The sequence below is a fragment of the Meleagris gallopavo genome, chromosome 8 (assembly GCF_000146605.3).
Source record: "Meleagris gallopavo isolate NT-WF06-2002-E0010 breed Aviagen turkey brand Nicholas breeding stock chromosome 8, Turkey_5.1, whole genome shotgun sequence".
NCBI classification, from domain to species: Eukaryota; Metazoa; Chordata; class Aves; order Galliformes; family Phasianidae; genus Meleagris; species Meleagris gallopavo.
The window spans coordinates 6,340,908-6,360,631 of NC_015018.2; the positions used below are offsets into that span (position 1 = coordinate 6,340,908).

Here is a 19,724-nt window from a genome sequence, read left to right on the forward strand (position 1 = left end):
AGGCCCTTCTAGCTCAGTAACAGGCAAATTTCCACTCAAGTATAATGAGCCACTAAGTTGATGGACACCCAGCAGATTGTAGGGCCTTTCAACCATTAGTGCTTATCCTGTTCCAAAGCAGCTGGGAATATTGTACCATGGAGATGTGGACAACAGCTGATAATTATTAACACACTGTTAATTTTGTTTCCTTTTCATCTGATTTGTGAGCAAGTTCCATAGCCTTCAGAAATTCAGGGGTCTGCAAGGGAATTCTGTGCATTACAAAAAAATCCACGTTGGTGGAAGGTATGTAGAAGCGTGGTGTGCTTATGCAGATAGAAAAGCAATCTGCAGAAATGCCGGAAGTTCAGCAACTGCTGCAAATTACCCTTAGTTTTATGAGGAAATGCCAACATCCAAATACCAGCAAAGTATTTTACTCTGAGCCGAGTGAAAGGAAGGAGGTCATTGTTAGCTCATAGCTTTCTGCTTTGTGTACAACACCTTTTGCTTAGTCAAGGAAAAGGCTTTAGGGAGAGTTCCCAACTAATACAATGGAGTGTTTTATCACCTTTTTCTACTGAAGCTTCTTTTTCCAAGAAGCATTACATAATTCTGCATTTTACTGTGGGTGTAGTAGTAAGAATTTATTTTCAATTTTCTAAGTATATCTTATCTAAATACATTCAGTTTCTATTGGCAAGTGACATTTGCTCTCCTCTTGCCTTGTTCAGCTGTGTCTGCATTTTAGTAATGAAATGCAGGTTAAAGAAAAAGCAGGTTTTTGAGGCAACTCCTTCCAGTTCATTTTAGAGTAAAGATTTCATACTGCATCATAAGCCCAGTTTTCCAATTTTTATGGGATGATTTTGGCTGCTCTTTATTGTTAGGTTTGTTTTTTGTGTGTTCCCTCCATACTCCTATGTAAAATGTATCTGGAAGAACAGGGGAGGAAAAAAGTGATTGCTTCCGTATGAGCAGACTATAGAGACTGCAACTCTTTAGCTCACAAAATAGATTAAGAATGGGAGTGTGGCTAGGTGTTTATGAAATGAAGAGATGAAAAGACAAAATGGGAACAAGTATTCATTTTTTTCTCTTAGTACAATCTAGAGGATGCTTAATAAAATGAACAGGCAGACAGCTTACAACAAATGTGAAAGTACATTTTCACAGACTGTGTGCTTATGTTTTGGAATTCATTGTTGCAGAATGAGTGGAAGAGAAAAGTTTAAATGGACTCAGAAGACCTTAGGAAAATGAATGCCTGATAGATCTATTGAGATAATAGTCTTTATATTGCATTAAGGAAGGATTTCTCACACTTAGAATTTCATGAGAGAGAATACTGATATTTTCCTTAAATGTATAAATGACTGGATAACAATCACCATAGCAACGAAAAGAATATCAGGTTAAAGCAGTAAGGAAGGGTTTTAACGAATGTAATGCATGTAGTTTTTTCCCCTTCAAATACATTTGCAGTAGTTCTTTGTCATATTTCTGCATCCGTATTTCATAAAAAGCTTTGCACATTTCACCCCCAATGCTGCATACCAGCACCCTGCTGCTTGTTGCTGCAAAGATCCTTGCCTCACAGCGGCAAGGAGACATTTGCACTGAGGGAAGATATCTTCTAAGACTATCATCTACAGTGGTCAGCTTGCACTTTGACACCTGGCCTGTGGGGTGTTCCCAGAGTGCTGCTGCCTTGTCCCCGTGGGCAGCCTTGGGCAGCGTGGCCTTTAGGCCAGGGCAGAGTCCAGCTGGCACAGAAAGCTGGGGCTGCTGCTGCCTGCAGCCTTCAATGAGGCTGAGGGTAAAGCATAAATCATTTCTTCTTTCAATTAGTTTTGACCAATCAAAATGTTTTTCTCAACACTTTGCAACATCATAAATCAAAGCATCAAGTGTAATATTAAATAAGCTTTGGAGTAATTGCATAAAATTGAGTCCTTATGAACACAATATAGAGTTTTCCTAATAAAGCTTCTTAGAGATTGGTGTGCTTGTTTTTTGTTGTTTTTTTTTTTAAGCTATGTTAGGGAATCTGAAAGGCAAGTCTTTAAGCACTACAGATAGTACAGACTGGCTTTCTTGCATGCTCTCATTTCTTACCTTTGACTATTTGATTGTAATAACCACATTCTTTCTAGAGATGAAGTTTTTTGGGTATGTGTTAGCTAGTGGAGCTGAGGAAAGATACATATTACTATAATCTTTCTTACATACCTTATGTGCACAGTCTGTTGTTGCGTAAAATTGCTCAGAAGTTCTGGACTTCCAGCTAAAAAGTCTTCCAAGTATTTTGAAGTGGGGAAAAATAAAGGAGAACAAAAGCTTTGTGAGCAAAATATTTGTGAATACTAGCATTAGAAAAATATTTTCCAGGGTTACCATAGTTTCTTTTTGGAGAGTAATCAGCTGAGTGTTGTTACAGACCTTGTGAGTACTTAGCAAGTGGTGTATAGATTTTATAAATTATACTATCTGTGGATACAGTGTTTGTATATTGTCTGCTCATTTTCTTTGTGACTAAGTTGATTTTATTTGCTACACAAACCCTGCTTTATATATGTAACAAAACCAGTGGAAAATAATATTTTTGAAAGCATTCTGAATAGAGCTTGATGTTAATGAAAACCATTAAAAGTACATAATAATGGAAGAGAAAATTCGTACTTTACTTAATGCTATCTCATTTTTTTTTCTTGTTAACAAGCATGAAGTTGCATCTTTTTCTGTAGTTAATGTCTTTGTTTTTTAGGAAGTAAATGTCTGTGAATTGTGGAACCCATTCTGTATCATGTTCTATGAGGAGAAAGGAAACAGAGACAAGTAGAAAAGACCAAAATAAAGGAAGGTCCAGTAAAAACCTAACTCTTTTGCTTAATTCAGGAATTTTCGGTATTCTATGGATAGTGATCTAAATTGCACTGCCTATAACCAGAGCAGGTCAAAACTCACTTAAACTGTTTGCCAGGGAACTTACCGTTAGCACTTGCAGTGTTTAACTACATCTCTAGAGAAGTCTGGCTTTCTAGAAAACAGTTGTCATAGAACATTGCTTTTTATTTATTTATTTATTTTTTTTAAGAAAATCCATCTGTGATTCTGACTTCTCTGTGTCAAGAATTTAAAAGTTGCTGTGTAAATTATGTTTACAAATCCACATCTTTTAAATGAAAACATGAATAGGATCTTATTTCTTTTAGAACACTGTCCTTTATGATCTCAGAGCTGCCACCAAAATTTCACTGTGTGATTAGATAATAGCATGGGTAGTAAAATGATATAAGAAATATATACAAATTTAATGGAAAATGTTGGTGCATCTTAAACTTTTTAATTGAATATTTTTGTTAAAAATAATTTTTCAACAAAAATTATTCCTGAACTGGTAGAGCTTTTGGAAAGCACCTGGAGTTAAAGAAAGGAGCATTTTTTAATACATAGTTGACAAGCCAGCTCACTGGGTCACATCAAAAATGGGCTGAACTTTTCTTTCATCCTGAGATGACTCAGAACCGTCAACCAGAATCAGAAAGTGAATTCATGATGGCCAAGCGTCAGAAGGTCTGTAGGTGGTCGAATCATACCGTGATCTCTTTGTCGTCTGACAAAAGGCTATGAAAAGTTTGACTGTTCAAACTGCATAAACCTAGGAGTTCTTTAAAGGGGTAGTCGAATTCAAAAGCACTTCACTCAGATAATATCCAAAAACCCAACAACGAACTGCAAAAACAGCAGATATTTTGACATTCTCAACTGTAGTGTATCAATTAAGTGCATAAATGTTGAGCTCACATGTTGAATGACTGCAAATGATATCAAGCTCTGATGGTTTTCCAGCTAATGCATCATCTCTTACTCTCCTTGGCCAGTAAAAATTTCAGTGAATCACTACAACTGGATATTACACTGCAGAGATCAGGAGAACATACATAAATCAACATAAATTGTTCTGTTTGATCCAAATTTGCAATTTTTTTGTTTGTTTGTTTATGAAACAGTCTACTGTGCTCACTGTTGCATAGATGAGGGTAGTTCTGCTCTCAAAAGCTGGTAACCTCCCACCAAAAAGCATTTGGAGGTGTTGAAAAGAGTCCACAAGTAATTAGTCATAACATAAGGAATTGGTTCTGGTTTATCCAAAACCAGCTACTCTCGAACAGCCTGACATTTCTTTCAGCGTTTAACATTTGACAACAGTGTTTAGAGTATCCTTGGACTCCAGCACTCACCGTCTGACATTGGACAGCAGTTTTGTTTGTTTTTTAGTCTGCAGGAGGAAGATGAGGTGATTGGTTTGACTTTCAAATAGCCAAACCAGTGGCAAGATGATCCTGCTGTTGAGCAAGTCACTTTTAACATCTCTTGTGGCTTTTATACATCTATTAGTCTAACTTTTATGATTACTTGCCAACGTTAATTTTAGAAGCATGGTTGTTCATATCAGTTGGTAATTTGCAGTGCCTCTGGGAAGCGCCTGATTCAGCAGTATGTTAGGCACTCGCAATTAGTTTATTCAGCCCTTAAAAGAATTGTGATGCTACACACATCTTGTGCTATAACAGTGCTACCATCTGATTCAACAACAACATTGCTATGTTATAGAATACTGTTATATCCGGAAACCTAGAGGAGCAGGGAGAGTGCAGATGAACAGGGGTGGAGGTTATGTGCATGCTTTGCAGGAGAAAAGCAGTAGGATCCTAGAAGAAAATAGTTCATGTTCGTTTTCAATGTATCTTTCCCTGCATTTTGATTTTGTGCATGGGAAATGAAATGCAAACATTTGGGGACAGAATGATACTTGCTGGCACTCTGGACAGGTTGCTATCAGGGGATAATATTCTTTATCTTACTGTTATCATCAATGTTATGATTACTTCATTTAATGCTACATATTTTCCAATACCTGTGTTGCTGCAGTGTCCCCCTACTCATTTCTTCTATTTACTATCCTCTCCATGTTGTCACTGTTCCTTCAAAGACTACTATTAATTGAAGCAATTCCCTCTACTGGAGTTGAAGATGGTTTATTTATACTTCTATATAATGAAAACCGTGAAGTTACATTTATCTTCTTGTGGTCCGTCAGCTCCTTTTTTTCCACTTCCTGCAGGTCTGCTGTCCTGTACCATTCTGTTCAGATTTGATGCAGAAGAATGTAGATGTTTCTCTGTGTTACATAAATGATCAAATATGCTCACTAGCTGTCAGAACGTGGAAAGAGGACCAATGCTGAATTGGTATTGTTGCTCTTTCAGTGGCTTCCTGGCTCAAAAATGTCTCGTTCTGCCTATTAATGGAGCAAGATCTGATTTTGGCAGAAAGATAATATTAATAATTTATCTTTTACCATAACATTAAATTTGATGTACAGGGAATATAAAATATAAAGTATGTGATTCTGAACCATTCCAAGGGATTATGAGAAGTCTTTTACTGGGTCAATAAAAGCTGTAGATTTAAAGACAACTACTACTTCAATTCTGCATGAAACTCCTCAGTCACTGTTCTGCAAGTAGCTACTGTATACACAAATACGTTTACATCTTAGTTTCCTTAATGTCAGTAGTGTAAGGCATAATGTGCCTAATCTTCATTTATGTAATAGAGCTCTGTTAGATATAAAGTAGTTGGCTTTTAATAAAACGGCCATTTCATTAAACTGAACTGAGCTATGGCTCATAAAAATATAAAGGGAACCACTGCCTTTCACTTCCAAATATTTTATATTCTCTGGAATGAAGAACCATAAAAATAGTGCAACAAGGTACTGCTGAGTTATGCCAGGTAAGGTCAAAGTTGTTGATTGCAGTGCATAGCTGAATTTGTAGAGCAAGAGCTGAATAAATACTTTCACTCAAGCTTTTAGAGAATGAAGAATATTAATGCTGAAATGCCTCTGCCAAAGCCTCTGACTGTCTTTGGTGTTCCTAAAATACCCTTGCAGTTCTAGGTTAGGTGTTGTAGTCTTTCCCTCTAGGTTTTCCATATCTCTTAAGCATCACTTACTGTAAATGACATAGACTCCTTATTCTAGACTCTAACTGCTCTCTGGTTAATAGTGACTTAATGCTGTATTCAATGTTGCATGTAAAAAAAAAAAGTGTTTCTGATTTTAATTTGTGTTTTTAATGTAATTTTCTTCTCATTTGGTTTAAGCCCTTTGAATTACTTTAGAATTGTCAGCTTGTTATTATGCAGCTTCTTACTGGAGTGTGTTTTGTTCGCACAATTGGAGATTTGTGTTCTCTTAAATGTTAAATAAGAAAGCCATGGGGCAATCCATGTAGGTGGCGATTCAGTTAACGCTTCTCTTCTCTCTTAATTGTGAACCTGTTCCCTTACTTGGTTTGAGGGGCATTATGCTGCTGCAAGGGCAGCCTTCATGTGGCGTCTGACTCCCAGACATTTGCTGTTTGTCTCGCAGTGCTTCTCAGAAGCACACGGTATGTCTGTTTCCTTACACATGTCAGTTCAAGTCAATTGCTCTTTCCTATTCAAATCCCTCCTTCAGTGTTCTTGAACTTTCTTTATTTTTTCTTCTAGTCTATGCTCAATTTACTTTATATAAGAGAAACTCTCAGGCTTCTGTGGTATTATGTACATTTGCTAAGCTAAAGCACATCTGTAAGTAATTATAAGGCTGGGGCCTTAAATAGCTCCTATGCACTTTTTGCATAATTGCTCCCTATCTGCTTCATCATTTCAGTAGCAGTAAATGATTTTTTTTTTTACTGAATATGAAAATATTTGAGATTTTCAAAAATTTAGTGATTATGCCACTCCTCAAAAAGCATGAACGAATGCCTTTTTGAATAATAAAAATCTGGCCATGCTAGCATTTAAGATGGTGATCAATCCGCTCACCTGAGTGCTGATAAATTGATGTGATCCCAGGCTAAATCTTGTACTGTTGGACAAAAATCAACTGGCTCTACACTTAAGTATATCCTCATCGCTGTTAGCTGGGATCTCAATTCTCAGAATTCAGGTTCGGATTTCTATGAAACATTGACTTTTTCAGATGTCTCTGGTGAATTCAGCAACCACCAGCTGTCAGGCTGCTCTTTGATTTTTTTCGTATATGCACTTGTTCATATCCATGATACACCAAAGGTTTCCCATGAAAAATTATTTTGTTGGAAGGGCAGAGCTTGTGTGGATATTTTTTTGTCCATTTCTCTTTTTGCAGTCTACATCAAGAATGAAAGAATGATTCCGGGAACTGGATTGGATTTCACATGAAAGAGCTTCTGTAGTTTATTTGAACTCAACAGCAGTAGTTCTGTTGTCTTATATGCGGCGTTGCTTCTAATTTTCCAACTTCTTAGTCATCATTGGCTTAGGTATTTGCAGTTGCTTCTTTTACGCTTCTTATGCTGACTCCTCCACCCCAGTAGTTGTCCCTTTCTCCCTTGATTTTCTTCCAGCATGCCTAAATCCTGTTTGGACAGATGCTCAACACAGTATTAGGATTGCATGTTTCTCTCAGCTATGTTGTGACTGCTCTCTGTGCAGCATATGCCATGAGACGTGTGGAGTCCCAAATCACGCTTTTGCCACTGTACTGTATTACAAGCTTGTCATCCATTTGCAGCTCACTTTCACCCTGCAGAATTTTTTAACGTCAATTTCCATTTTTTCAATAGATGAATCTCTGCTTCACATTTCTTTCTTTTTTAATGATGTTTACTTCGAGTCAAAGCAAAATGCATAGCACTGTTTTGTTTTTAGATTGGTACTGTTCCCATTTATTTTTACTCTCTCTTCTAGTCTGACATATTTACGGTGCTTTCCAGTTTTGAGATACCATTTGCATTTTAGAAAATTTGATTTTAGTAGTTTGCTATTTCTTGTTCCAAATCATTAATAAAGCTATAAGATAAACAAGTTATTAATACAGACTTAGGCTAAGCTACCTCAAAACTTTTCTCGTCATCTTCATATATCATTCTTTGTTGCTACTTAGAAGCTAATGTATAAATCATGTGATACTGTTCTTATTTCAGGGAATGAATTACAATTTTCTTAGCTGAGTTTTCACAAGACTCTATATGGAAAAGAACTGAAATCCACTTACAAGTTTATTGTCATATTTTCATTTTTGTTACCTATTATTTTTGCTTTCAAAAAGGCAAACAAATTTTTCCAGAATGTTGTGTTCATCGTAAGATATTACTGCCTAATACTTGTCTTCCTGTTATTCTCTGGAGATGTTTTATTTTAATTTATACAGCACACTACATGTACAAAACACTGAAACTAGAATAAGATGTATTCTTCTTCCAGAAGACCTCATATTCTCAAAGGCCTGTTAAAGCAGCAACCTACATCAGTGTGCTTCAGAGTTTCACAGAGAAAGCCAAGGTCCTTTGGTGGGATGGTCAGCCCTTTCCTAATCCTTTATTTTTTTCTTTAAAGGGCTTACTGTCTCAGGATGGTCCTGTTTGCTGAAGTATTGGGAATGAGAGAAAGCAGCTTTCCATGATCTCCCTGCCATGCTCTGAACTTTTACCATGCAGCTACAATCCCTGTGTGGCCCTATAATGACAAATTGATTGTTCTGAGCATTAAAAAGAAGGTGATAAAATTTTCATCCAAAAGAATGAGATTTTCTGTGTTCCTTAAGTCTTGGTTCACAATCCTCTGCTTCGTAATTTTGGTATGTTTTGGAATTCTCCATGGCTCTATGGCTGTGGGTGTATAGATATTCTTAACATATCCCAAGTGCTTTCAGTCAGTATACCCTTGTATACCTGTGATGCAACTTTTTGATTATGGATGTTATCATAGAATTAAACTCAAATATTTGGCTTAGATATTAGTTTTCCAGAGATACAGAAATATCTATTGGATCTTTGGAAATGTCAGCAAATGAAGTAATTTTTCAAGAGCTCTAACATGCATCAACATTTTGAAGTACATATTATCTGTATCTACATCTTAAAAAAAAGTAAATAATTAAATCTTGTAGTAGTACATAAGATTTCAGAGAGTTGTTTAACTTCTTTGTTTCTCAGTTTAGATACTTATAGTTTCTATTATGCAATGATACCTCGATGACCAAATCTACTACTTCCAGTAATACATTTGGTGTGATTACAGAATTTGTCACAAACTGATTATTTTCCTATCTAATTGCGTACATTCTAACAATTCCACAATACTGTGGATATTTGGACAGGCTGTGTCTTTAGTATAAACAAATGCAGAATATGAAAATGGAATAAATATCCACACCTTGATGACTTGCAGTTATTACACTGCAAAGAAGATAGGGTTATGCTAGAACACAGAATAATACCTTGAATCAGTTTGATTGCTGTTCTTGTCCAGGTTCTTATAGTTAATAATGCTTTTGCTTCAGAATAGAGATTTTTGAATATTCTTTATAATATGTAGCTATTATAGAAAAGTGTTGTATCAGATTTGCTTCTAAGTACGAGTGTCAATGCCTTTATATTTTCCTAATCCTGTTTTATGTAATTACAGATTATACAAATACACAGTTCAAAAAGATGTTTAATTTTTCTTAGTTATGATTCCATATTTCACATGAAAAATTTTTGTAAGGCTACTCCAGTCATGGAGAAGGAAAAGATGTTCCAGGAAGTTCTGTCTGTTAGGAAGTTTGTTGTATAAATCCTATTAATATCTTGCTGTGAATGATACTGAATGACAGCAAATCTCTAGATTACAGATATGGTGTATTTAAAAAGACTCCTTGGATAAAACGTAAATATTTGTTCTACTCACTTTTAAATTGAGTTTTTTTTCCAGTAGAATTGCAGCATAGGAGTGTCCGATTTGTTCAGTTTATTTATTAGGCCACTGACTTATTTTATTTGCCTGTAAACTTTAGTTGTTAGTATTGATTTGGTATTTTTTTTATTATTTTAATCGTTGTCTCTATTTGAAGTCTGCTTTTATAACATTAAATATATTTTTGTAATTTCTTAGTCAGAAGTTCCAATGTGTCAAATATATGAATATGGTACAAGGACAACATATTTGATTTAAATTATGTTGCTTGAAGTTTAAGAAAATGTTGTCAATGAGTTGAAATCCAATTCAGTTCAACATTAATCTAAAAGCATTGTCATGTTGTGAATGCCAGTAATTAATTTATTTAATTTCATAACCAGAACAGCTTTCATATAGACAATATAATTTGATTTGATAAAGGTGTCACTGTCTCAGGGCATGAGAACTGACTGCCTTGTTCTCTCTTTTCCATTTCTCTTTATTAAAGTTCTTGAGGTTTCAAGGCAGGGATTCCCAAGTTTAATTTGTTTGAATGGTGTACCCTTAGCTCCAAAGGAGTCACCAGACAAAAGTTTTCAGATTTTTGGGAAGGTAGAAGAGGCAGGCTCTGGTTTGATGCCTTTTCAACACTACTGTAAATGTGCTATAAAGAATTGTTTTATACTTCTTATGGGAATCACATTTTCCTTGAAAAGTAGAGGAAGCGTCTAGGACGTCATACTTAAAATAGAGGTAGCTAGCAGTGACATGCATTATTTATGCATTTATAAACAGTAACTACTGTATCATAAACTTATACAATGTAAATGGTCTTATGCGCTGTTGTGAGATAAACATTAAATATTCACTTTTTATGCTAATGCAAGTTTTTGGCTATTTTTCCTACCAGTTTAGGATAACTTACATCTCCGTTTATTTGGGCGTTAGACAAATTTACCATTGTCCAGTGGTTTGAGCACTCACAGCAGAGTTAGGAAAACTAAATTCAAGTTGCTTTTCAAGAAGTATGTAATTATGGTGTAGTAGAGCAGCATGAAAATACACATTTTTCAGACAAACACCTACCTGTGTGACAAATAATGGAGTTCTTCATCAGTTTCATCTCCTAAATGAAGAAGCACACAGGCTCTCAATCTAATTGATTACGATCGAAGGAGGTAGTAAATCTTGCAAATCTGTGTTAAATGCATGCAACTTTGCTCTATTTGAGCAAATGGATTGTCTGCCTCATTATGCTGATGGGGGTCTTCACGCTTCTGTGGAGTTGTTTCTGATATTGTCTGGTGTAAGTTTACCATGCCATCTCAGTATGATTTCCCCTGGGGAACTAAGCTCAAGTAAGCGTTGGGCAGCCAGGTGCTGCATCATTAACAGTGTCATGAAACTCTGTTGTAGAAATTGGCTTATAATTTATCAGTGGAAACGCAGGAAACCTGAAGTTATATTTATGTCAGGTCTTCTTTGGAGGTCCTGACAGGTGTCAGTACTACTCAGGAAAAAATCCCTGCAGGTTCATGAGACACATGGATGACATCCTTTATCATTTCACATTCCTAGTTTTCTGGCCATGCAGTTGTTTCACTTTGGTATTGAGGAAGCGTGTTTGGACCTATATATGGTTTTTGAGGCTTAAACATAATGTTAAAATTCAGAATTTCTCTCTCTATTTGTTTTTGTTGAAAACGCAGTAAATATTAATAAAGATCAGAAGCTTGTCTCGAGTCAGAATTTTCCAAGAAATTACACTTTTGTCTGAAATTCACCTTTGTTTCTTCTGGTTTGTCTTTGGAGGGTGATTGACCTTCTGATGTATGGTTAGAACTGTGAGATTGCAGTTGTAAGAGCAATATGGCTCTTTCAGAAAGAGAAGTTAGATAAAAGGTTTAAATTGAAAAGCTTTATTGAAGTTGCTTTCAAATCCTAAACTCCTATAACCCAGTAACTTGAGAGTCAAAGAACAAAACAAAACCAAAAAACAACACTCAGACTGCCATTAAATGTACTTTCCAGACGCCACTAATTTTTGAAATACGTCCTGGAAGTGCTGACTTTGCAAGTAATTTGTGATAATCAGATCTTAAAGTTGTGTATCTCCTACCAGCTGATGTTTGTTCTGTGACCTTTGGTTTCAGGTCCTGGTAGGAACATGGTGCATATTTCTACTAAGAGTGAAACTCCAATGGTCTTAACAAATAATAGCAATACTCATTGTGTTTAATAGTGCTGGAAATTAGTTTCTCAGGCACTGATCTTGATAGGTCAGCTGTCACAAATTGGTATACATATCTGTAAGTGCATCGGTGCCATAAATAAAATTCTGTCTGCAATAAGTGGAAGCACAAATTGGCACACTTCTAAGCAAGTGAAATGTTCTGAAGCACAAAAATATTAAGGGGAAAAATCTCTAATGGAAAAGGATTTCCTCATGTTCCATCTATCAAATTTATCTGCATCATTTGCCTTTTAGAGACTGAAAAAAAATTGTTTTTCTGTACAGAACACCATGAAGTTCTGTGCTGATACACTGTGAAATATGCTTCTCTTCCTTGCACCTATCCCTACTGCATAAAAAGAGAAAACTGGTTTTGAATGAAAGGAAAAGACTTAGAGTCTTGCAATAGTGCGCTTCCAGTTCCTTTTAAGTATTCTTATTTTTAATACAAAATGCAAAATATGGAGTATTCAAATAGTTTGCCTGATATGAAGTCAAATACAGTTTATGAAGGGGAAAGGAACAACAAAAGGAATTGATGTCAGTCCACCTGTGCCGACGTAATCAATTTATTTTCCATTCTTGAATAAGTAGTGATTGTCTATGGACTGTGTAAGCCATTTTTGCTGAAACTTTCCCTGTATCTTCACCATATGTTTATTGTATAGAACAGTCCAAGAAAGCTTAGATCATGCAACATTCTTAAATGATTTGAGAGAGTATTTTTACCACATGCACTTAGATTGTCTTTGTTGAACCATACTGATTCTTTGCAGCTGACAAATTGGTTAATTTTGTGTAGCAATAGAAAAAGCTAAGAAACACGTGAGGTCATATTTCAGAACAAGCATCTGAATTTGAATTTAAGAGATATGATGGCTATAGGTATCTAGCCATATTGCTGGGTATTCATTATACCTCCAAACTTACGTCACAGGGAGAGGTTTCAATCTGAGATACCTCAGCTTTCAGGAGTGTCGTTATGAAGCTTATATTATTCATTTTTTCTCTCTTCTATCCCTCAGGTCAGCTGGGTAAAAGGAGGTATAGCTTTAGTTCTTTTCTTACTTGTGTCTCAACTGGAAGATTTAGAGACTATAGAGTAATTGTATAATAAATTATAATAAATCTACCTGTGTGATAGACATGATAGCTGAGTCATCACTGATTGTCCTGTTCTTTTCTAGTTCCCTGTTTATCAGTTTAGTGCAACAAAACAAAAAGAAAACTATACAGATCTCTCATCACAATTTGTTGTATTTGTTGGTTTGATTTTTGAGGCTTTAGGATATGACTAAAGTCATAGAAATAAATCGTGTAGGACATCTAGCCATAGGCATTTTCAGCAAAATAAGTTCTTTCCAAGTAGATTTTGACTTGCTACATGAAAATTAGCTTCTGGCAGGAAGAAGGCACATTTCACATATCTTGGACTAAGTTAAATATCTACAGGGCATGCCTTCAGCTAACAGCACTGCCTCCTATGTGAACATAGTATTGGTGTTTAAGAGTACAGCTGGATTTAAGAGTACCATGGATTCTTTTTTGAATTAAAAGGAGTGTCTGATTTCTGCTGCCACTGAAGAGCGTATTCAGTTGAATAATGCAAGGGTCACTTAAGATCGACTTTTCTATTGAACCTCTTTCCAGAAGAAGCACTAAAATTGATTTTGAAATGCTAAATTTAATTGAAAAATAAAATATTTACGTGTAATGTTCTATGGAGGTATCATGAAAATACATGTCTTGCATCTAGCAAATGCACTTATAGAGGTTATAAGATATAGAGGTTATCAAATATTTGATAATGAGAACTTGGGAACTTGAGAGGCTGTCATTGTTTTACTGATGAGGTAGAAGTAGGGCAAGAAGAGAGAAAATAGAACTTAATATAGAATTTGAAGACAGCCCAAAATAGAAGGCATTTTGCCTCCATGGAATCTGTGTCAAGATTTTATAACCACCAGTGAACAAGAACGTCATGCAGCAGGAAAAAAAAAGGTTGGTCTTTGATAAACTCTAGAGAATGATTTAAAAAGTAGGGGAGGATCTGATCTGAGAGAGGAGTTACGGGATAGTGAGGCTGTAATCCTAATGACTGTCAGGCAGTATAAACTTACTATGAAGGGAAAGTCATATCATAGTAATCTAGATGAAATAATATGACAAGTACTGCAGATAATAAAGGCAGTTTTATTACAGACATTGATGAAAATACATTCACACTAAGGATTAGTTTCTGTCCTCTGAATCTCACCGATTCTGATTCTGTGTTTAAAAAACTCACTTATCCTGTGTATGTTAGTTCTGGATTCGATCAAGCAGCTGTTAAATGTTTATGTAAGTACTGAAGGATTTCTGCCTACCAGTATTTCATATTCACTGCACTTTCTTGTTCTAGTTGGCAACGTGGGACTCTGAAAAAGGACTGAATGGTAGCCTGCAAGAACGACGTCTGGGAAGTGATTTACAAGGACTGACACTGAAAGTGGTGACTGTCTTGGTATGATCCTATTTGAGTTCAGGAAACAAAATGCTCAAAATAAAAAGGTTGTGACTGAGTATTCTGGGCAATTCCTTCAGTATTTTTCCCTATCATTTTCAATTTTGTATTTTTGGATGATCAGTTACATAAGCAAGGAACATAGATGATGGCCTTATGTTATTTTATGTGAATCTATGCACTGTCAGAGATACACAGTATTGGCTTGTTTGCTTATGCTGTTTTTCTGCATTGAAAATCATACTGCACACAAAACCAGCACAAGACCTGAGTACTCAGGGCTACACTTCAGACATGCAGTTTCCTGCATTTCATGGATTTTTAAGATCAGATGGGCCAATTACAATAATCTAATCTTGGCTTTTGTGCACTGCGGGCTATAAAATTTAATTGAGTGTTTCTTCCATCAAATTCATAACTTCTTGTTGATAAACTATGTCTAGACTACGTGCTTTTGGGATTATTGTTTGTTACTATCCTGAGTGGTAGCAGAGCTCCTATTAGTTGAATGCTAAATTAAGGACAAATTAAGACAAGAATGCGTTCCTGTCTAAAATATTGTAGTTCCAGATTGAAGAATGTGGCGTATTTGTGATTTTGTTGTTCTTCTTTTGAATCATGGTACAAATAGGAAGTAATGTGTAAGATCATTAAAGAATCACAGATCATTAAAGAAGATCATTAAAGAAATCACCCCGGCTTTCTTTCTCAGTCAGATGATAGGCAAGGTTATGGTATAACATGCATAGGAGGTTGTCAGTACCACATCACAAACGCAGACAACTGCAGAGGATATGCAGCCAACAGCCTCAGCATTGTCTCTCAGGTTCCCATTTCTGACAGAAAGCATATCAAAAACTGCTGCATTCCTTGGTCTCAAAATATACTTCAACATAAAATATGCCAGCAAACAGCACCTCTGAAAGATATTCCTAGAATTTTCAAAATTTGAAATATTTAGAAAACCCAACAATTTTAGCATCTGCTTCACTGTCTCCTGGATAAAAGATTAATCATTGTCTTTCAAAGATGACTTTCTAAATCTTATATGATCTGAGTTGGGGAGCTGTAATGTTCCTAAGACTCATATGCTTAATACCTGTTTTCTAGGCAGTTAGTTGAAACATTAGTCAGTGGAGAGACAGGTATTCCAGTGAGCAATTCATCCTGCAGATGCCAGGAGGAAGTTAAGTTTTCCTCTGGGGTCTCTGCCTCTTCTCGTGAACTGTGTAAAATCGAGGACCGTGGATGGGACAGCTGCTGAAGCACTGGTGTCTGGCAGGGATGCCTATGAGTGTCCCACCCAGCCTACAGATTTTGCCTCAGCATGTTCTGAGGAATCTGAAATCTGTGCTAAATTGTCCAGAATTAACTCAGAATACACCAATTTTGCTAAAAATGCAAACTAAAAAAATTGTTTCAAGTATCAGCTGAGACAGTGTTTTGTTCTCAGGAAGAACCTTTTGTGATGGTGGCGGAGAACATACTTGGACAACCAAAACGTTACAAAGGATTTTCCATTGATGTCTTGGATGCACTGGCCAAGAATCTGGGCTTCAAATATGAGATATATCAAGCTCCTGATGGGAAATATGGACACCAGCTTCAGAATGGCTCCTGGAATGGCATGATTGGAGAACTTATTAACAAGGTACATAGAGAAGAAGCTATATTTGGGGGAAAAATAGAAAAACACAACAACTCTTCAGAGTAGGGTGTCAAGACTCTGAAAAGGGATTGCTGAAATTCTCCCCTTCCCCCTTTGCAAATTACAGGAGATGGAATTGGGATCAAAGAGCTAGTACAGAACACTTCTGAGTTTTGAGTGGTTTGACTGTGGTCTAAACTATGTATTTTAAAACTATAGTAACTATAGAGTCTGTTGTTCTATTTACCCCCAACTGTTATCAATGTACATTATATAAATGTAAGTCTTTTTATATAGATGCCGGTATAAAAAGGGATTGTCTGTGTGTGTGAATGAATGAGTACAGAAAGTATGTATTCTTAACATATGAATTAACTTCTTTTTTGTCATTATGTATTTGCTACATTGCTTGAAAGTATGACTTTATTTGTATCGCTTTATGGCAATGTGTTTCATAAGATCAACTGTTTGACTCCAAAGCAGGAAAAGTATCCCAAATAATATATGCTGTAAATAACTTTTTTTGAAGGACTAGAATTCTAAACTGAGTTTAAGATTATTCATTATTTAAAATAAAGGGAAAATATTTTCTTATTTAATTCAAGTCTTACAAATCAAGAATAAATGAATTAAACTTAAGTTAAGCAAGTAAGTGGGAAAAGTCCAGGAGAGTGAAATTAGAATGTATTTTGTTCGTGTTCTCACCGTCTGACACATGACGAATGCTAATCAAGAAAAAGAATCAAAGGAGTTAATATTCTGTGTTACTGCCCTTCGTAGAAAAGGTTACTCTTCTGCAGTAGAGTTGTTTCTGGGAGTAAAAGCTTCCTCGTTATCTAGGAAGTAGGCGTCTCAGTGTCTAGTAAGTAGATGTTTAGGAAGAAATAGAAGCAATTAAAGCACTATCAAATGTGTGTATGATAATGGAATAATCTTGGTGGCAGTTAGGAAAAGTAAAGGATTTTTGACTTATTTTGCATTGACATAAGGTATTTGACTTTCAGTCTAGTAAGATATCCTGTGAAAATTCTTCAGAAATTGCGTACTTTGAGGTAACAATATTTATAGTGGTATTTCTGCTACTAGCTTTTCCACCAGCTCAAAAGGAGAACTCCTTAACCTAATATTTACTCTACATTCCTAACAAAACACAGAGATAGGAAACAAAAAGTATGTTTTTATTTTTTTGTAGAGAACTGTTTTGAGATGAAAAAATAGGCAAAATCTAATAGCAGCTCTTAAAAGCTTTGGGGATCTTATTTATTAAACACTTCTCTTTCATTGAGTTTGCATAATCTTAAAGGTCCTTCTGTATATAAATTCTGCTCATTTTAAATATTGAGTTCAGAGCAGGAGCTGAGTTGCTTTTGGGGCATTCTTACAGTTATTAATTTTTGCAAGCACTTTATACAACAGTATCTTCCCCCCCAGATGCCATGTGAAATCCCTTCATGAGTACAGGAAGTTGCCAACCCTGCAGGGATAACAATGAACAGTAGCTCTTCACAACTTGCTACCAAGTGCACAAGCTAAATAAATTTTGTATGGAGAAGGAGTAAGGAATTTTTTAAAGTAACCTTGTGATGATAATAGAGTAAAAGGAGCATTGATACAACTGTGAGGTCTATGTGGATGATATTTCATTTTTACTTCTTGCAGAGCACTGAGTTAATATGGTTTCAAGTTTTAGACATTGTTTTGAAAACGAGTGAGACGTGAAGGTTAAATAAATGGCGCACATTCCAAATACTTCCTGTTCTGCAGTGCTTTGGCAATTTACATTTCACTTTTCTACTTTAAACCAATGCAATTAACATTTGAATGATGAAACTGGTTTATTGCAATTTGTCTTAAAACGTTAGGTTTTAGAAGTGCATGGAGCCGCTTGCTTTTTGAAAAACTCCTGAAGGCTCACGCTAGCAGAATTCATGGTTACTGAAGCAGATCTGACCTGTTGCCTTTGTCTCACAGAGAGCAGATCTAGCAATTTCTGCCATCACTATAACACCTGAACGAGAGAGCGTTGTGGACTTCAGCAAGCGGTACATGGACTATTCAGTGGGGATCTTGATCAAGAAGCCTGAAGAGAAAATCAACATCTTCTCTCTCTTTGCTCCTTTTGACTTTGCGGTGTGGGCTTGCATTGCTGCTGCCATCCCTATAGTTGGTGTCCTGATATTTGTCTTGAACCGGATCCAGGCAGTCAGGGCACAGAATGCCTCCCAGCCAAGCCCCTCTGCCTCCTCCACCCTGCACAGTGCCATCTGGGTTGTGTACGGCGCTTTTGTTCAGCAAGGTATTCAGTCTCATAGATCCTCAGAAGTGTTCTGCCTTGGATAAAGCATTTCATGACATGTTAGTCTTGACCAGAATGTTTTGAAGATGAAAGAGAAGTTTTCTATGAGGAGCTAATACGTTTTGTTAGCCGAGATAATGGGAGAATAGTTGAGCTTTAGGATGTATGTTCTGCTTCTCTGTTTCTCAGAAAGTCTGATAAAACTGCTCCCAACAGACTTTTCCACTTTGTGAAAACGATTATGTGGTAAATAAACCACAGAGCTGCTTGATGTGACATTACAGTATCACTCAGCAACTAGCAGCTTTTCTAATGATTTAAATCTGATTTTAGAAATTTATATGTTTTTGAACTCATGTGAGACAGTTTATCTTTCTGTCGTTTAAAACCAATAGAAAGATGTTCTGAACACTCTAATGATTTAATTTCTGCATATTAGTAGTACTTCAGCATAAAACTTTACTTATGTAGAATAAGTAGAATGTTACTCGTGTTCTCTAGGTTTGATCCTGAATAATGCCTGAGGGAAACATTTTGAAATAGCATTTTCTAGAAGAGTATCCAGGGCAAGAGGTTGACTGTCTTAGTGGAAGTAGCTCTTAGCTCACAGAAAAAGGGTGGCCTGAAAGCACAAATGCAGATGGGTTTCTTCAACAAAGTTGAACACAGTAGGACAAACAGGGTAGAAGCTCCTGATGCATCTTTATTTTCCTTGTTTGCTTTCAGGAGGTGAATCTACTGTCAATTCTGTGGCTATGCGCATTGTGATGGGAAGCTGGTGGCTCTTTACCCTTATCGTGTGCTCATCCTACACAGCGAACTTAGCAGCATTTCTCACAGTATCAAGGATGGATAATCCCATAAGGTAAGAGCCTCTTCTTGACATGAAGCTGGAAACCTGGATTTCACAGAAATGTATTATCCATTTGAGCACTCATCTTGCAAGAAGGAGATAGCTCTCTAATAAAATAATAGTCTTCACATTTTCGGTGACTGCTTCTCTCTTCCACTCTCCCTGCTCTTCATTGACTCCTACATCCCCCAGGTAGTTTTGTCAGATGAATGGAGGGGACAGTGGCATTTTAATTCTATATTTTTCAAGAAGAAAGTCTTTCATGTTTATTTGCATTTTTCTTAACTAGAGGTCTTAATGTTTCAGCTATCTGTTTTTCTTCTTTTTTCAGAAGGAAGCTACTAGCTCTAGGGAAATATGTATTATTTTACTTTTCACCTTCAGTGTATAATTTTATATTCTTAATACTTTGATGGACATTGTTCTTTATGCCATTATTTGCATGTAAGA

At 36.1% G+C, this 19,724-nt stretch overlaps 1 protein-coding gene across 1 annotated transcript in view; it reads left to right on the forward strand.

The window, feature by feature from the left end:
• Positions 1-3,498: 3,498 nt before the first annotated feature.
• Positions 3,499-19,724, forward strand: part of LOC100546507 (glutamate receptor ionotropic, delta-1) — a 34,271-nt gene continuing 18,045 nt past the window's right edge. The window contains exons 1-5 of the mRNA XM_031554563.1: positions 3,499-3,558; positions 14,376-14,477; positions 15,931-16,128; positions 18,097-18,421; positions 19,148-19,286. Coding sequence (XP_031410423.1) covers positions 3,499-3,558; positions 14,376-14,477; positions 15,931-16,128; positions 18,097-18,421; positions 19,148-19,286 — 824 coding nt within the window. The remainder of the gene's footprint in view (positions 3,559-14,375; positions 14,478-15,930; positions 16,129-18,096; positions 18,422-19,147; positions 19,287-19,724) is intronic.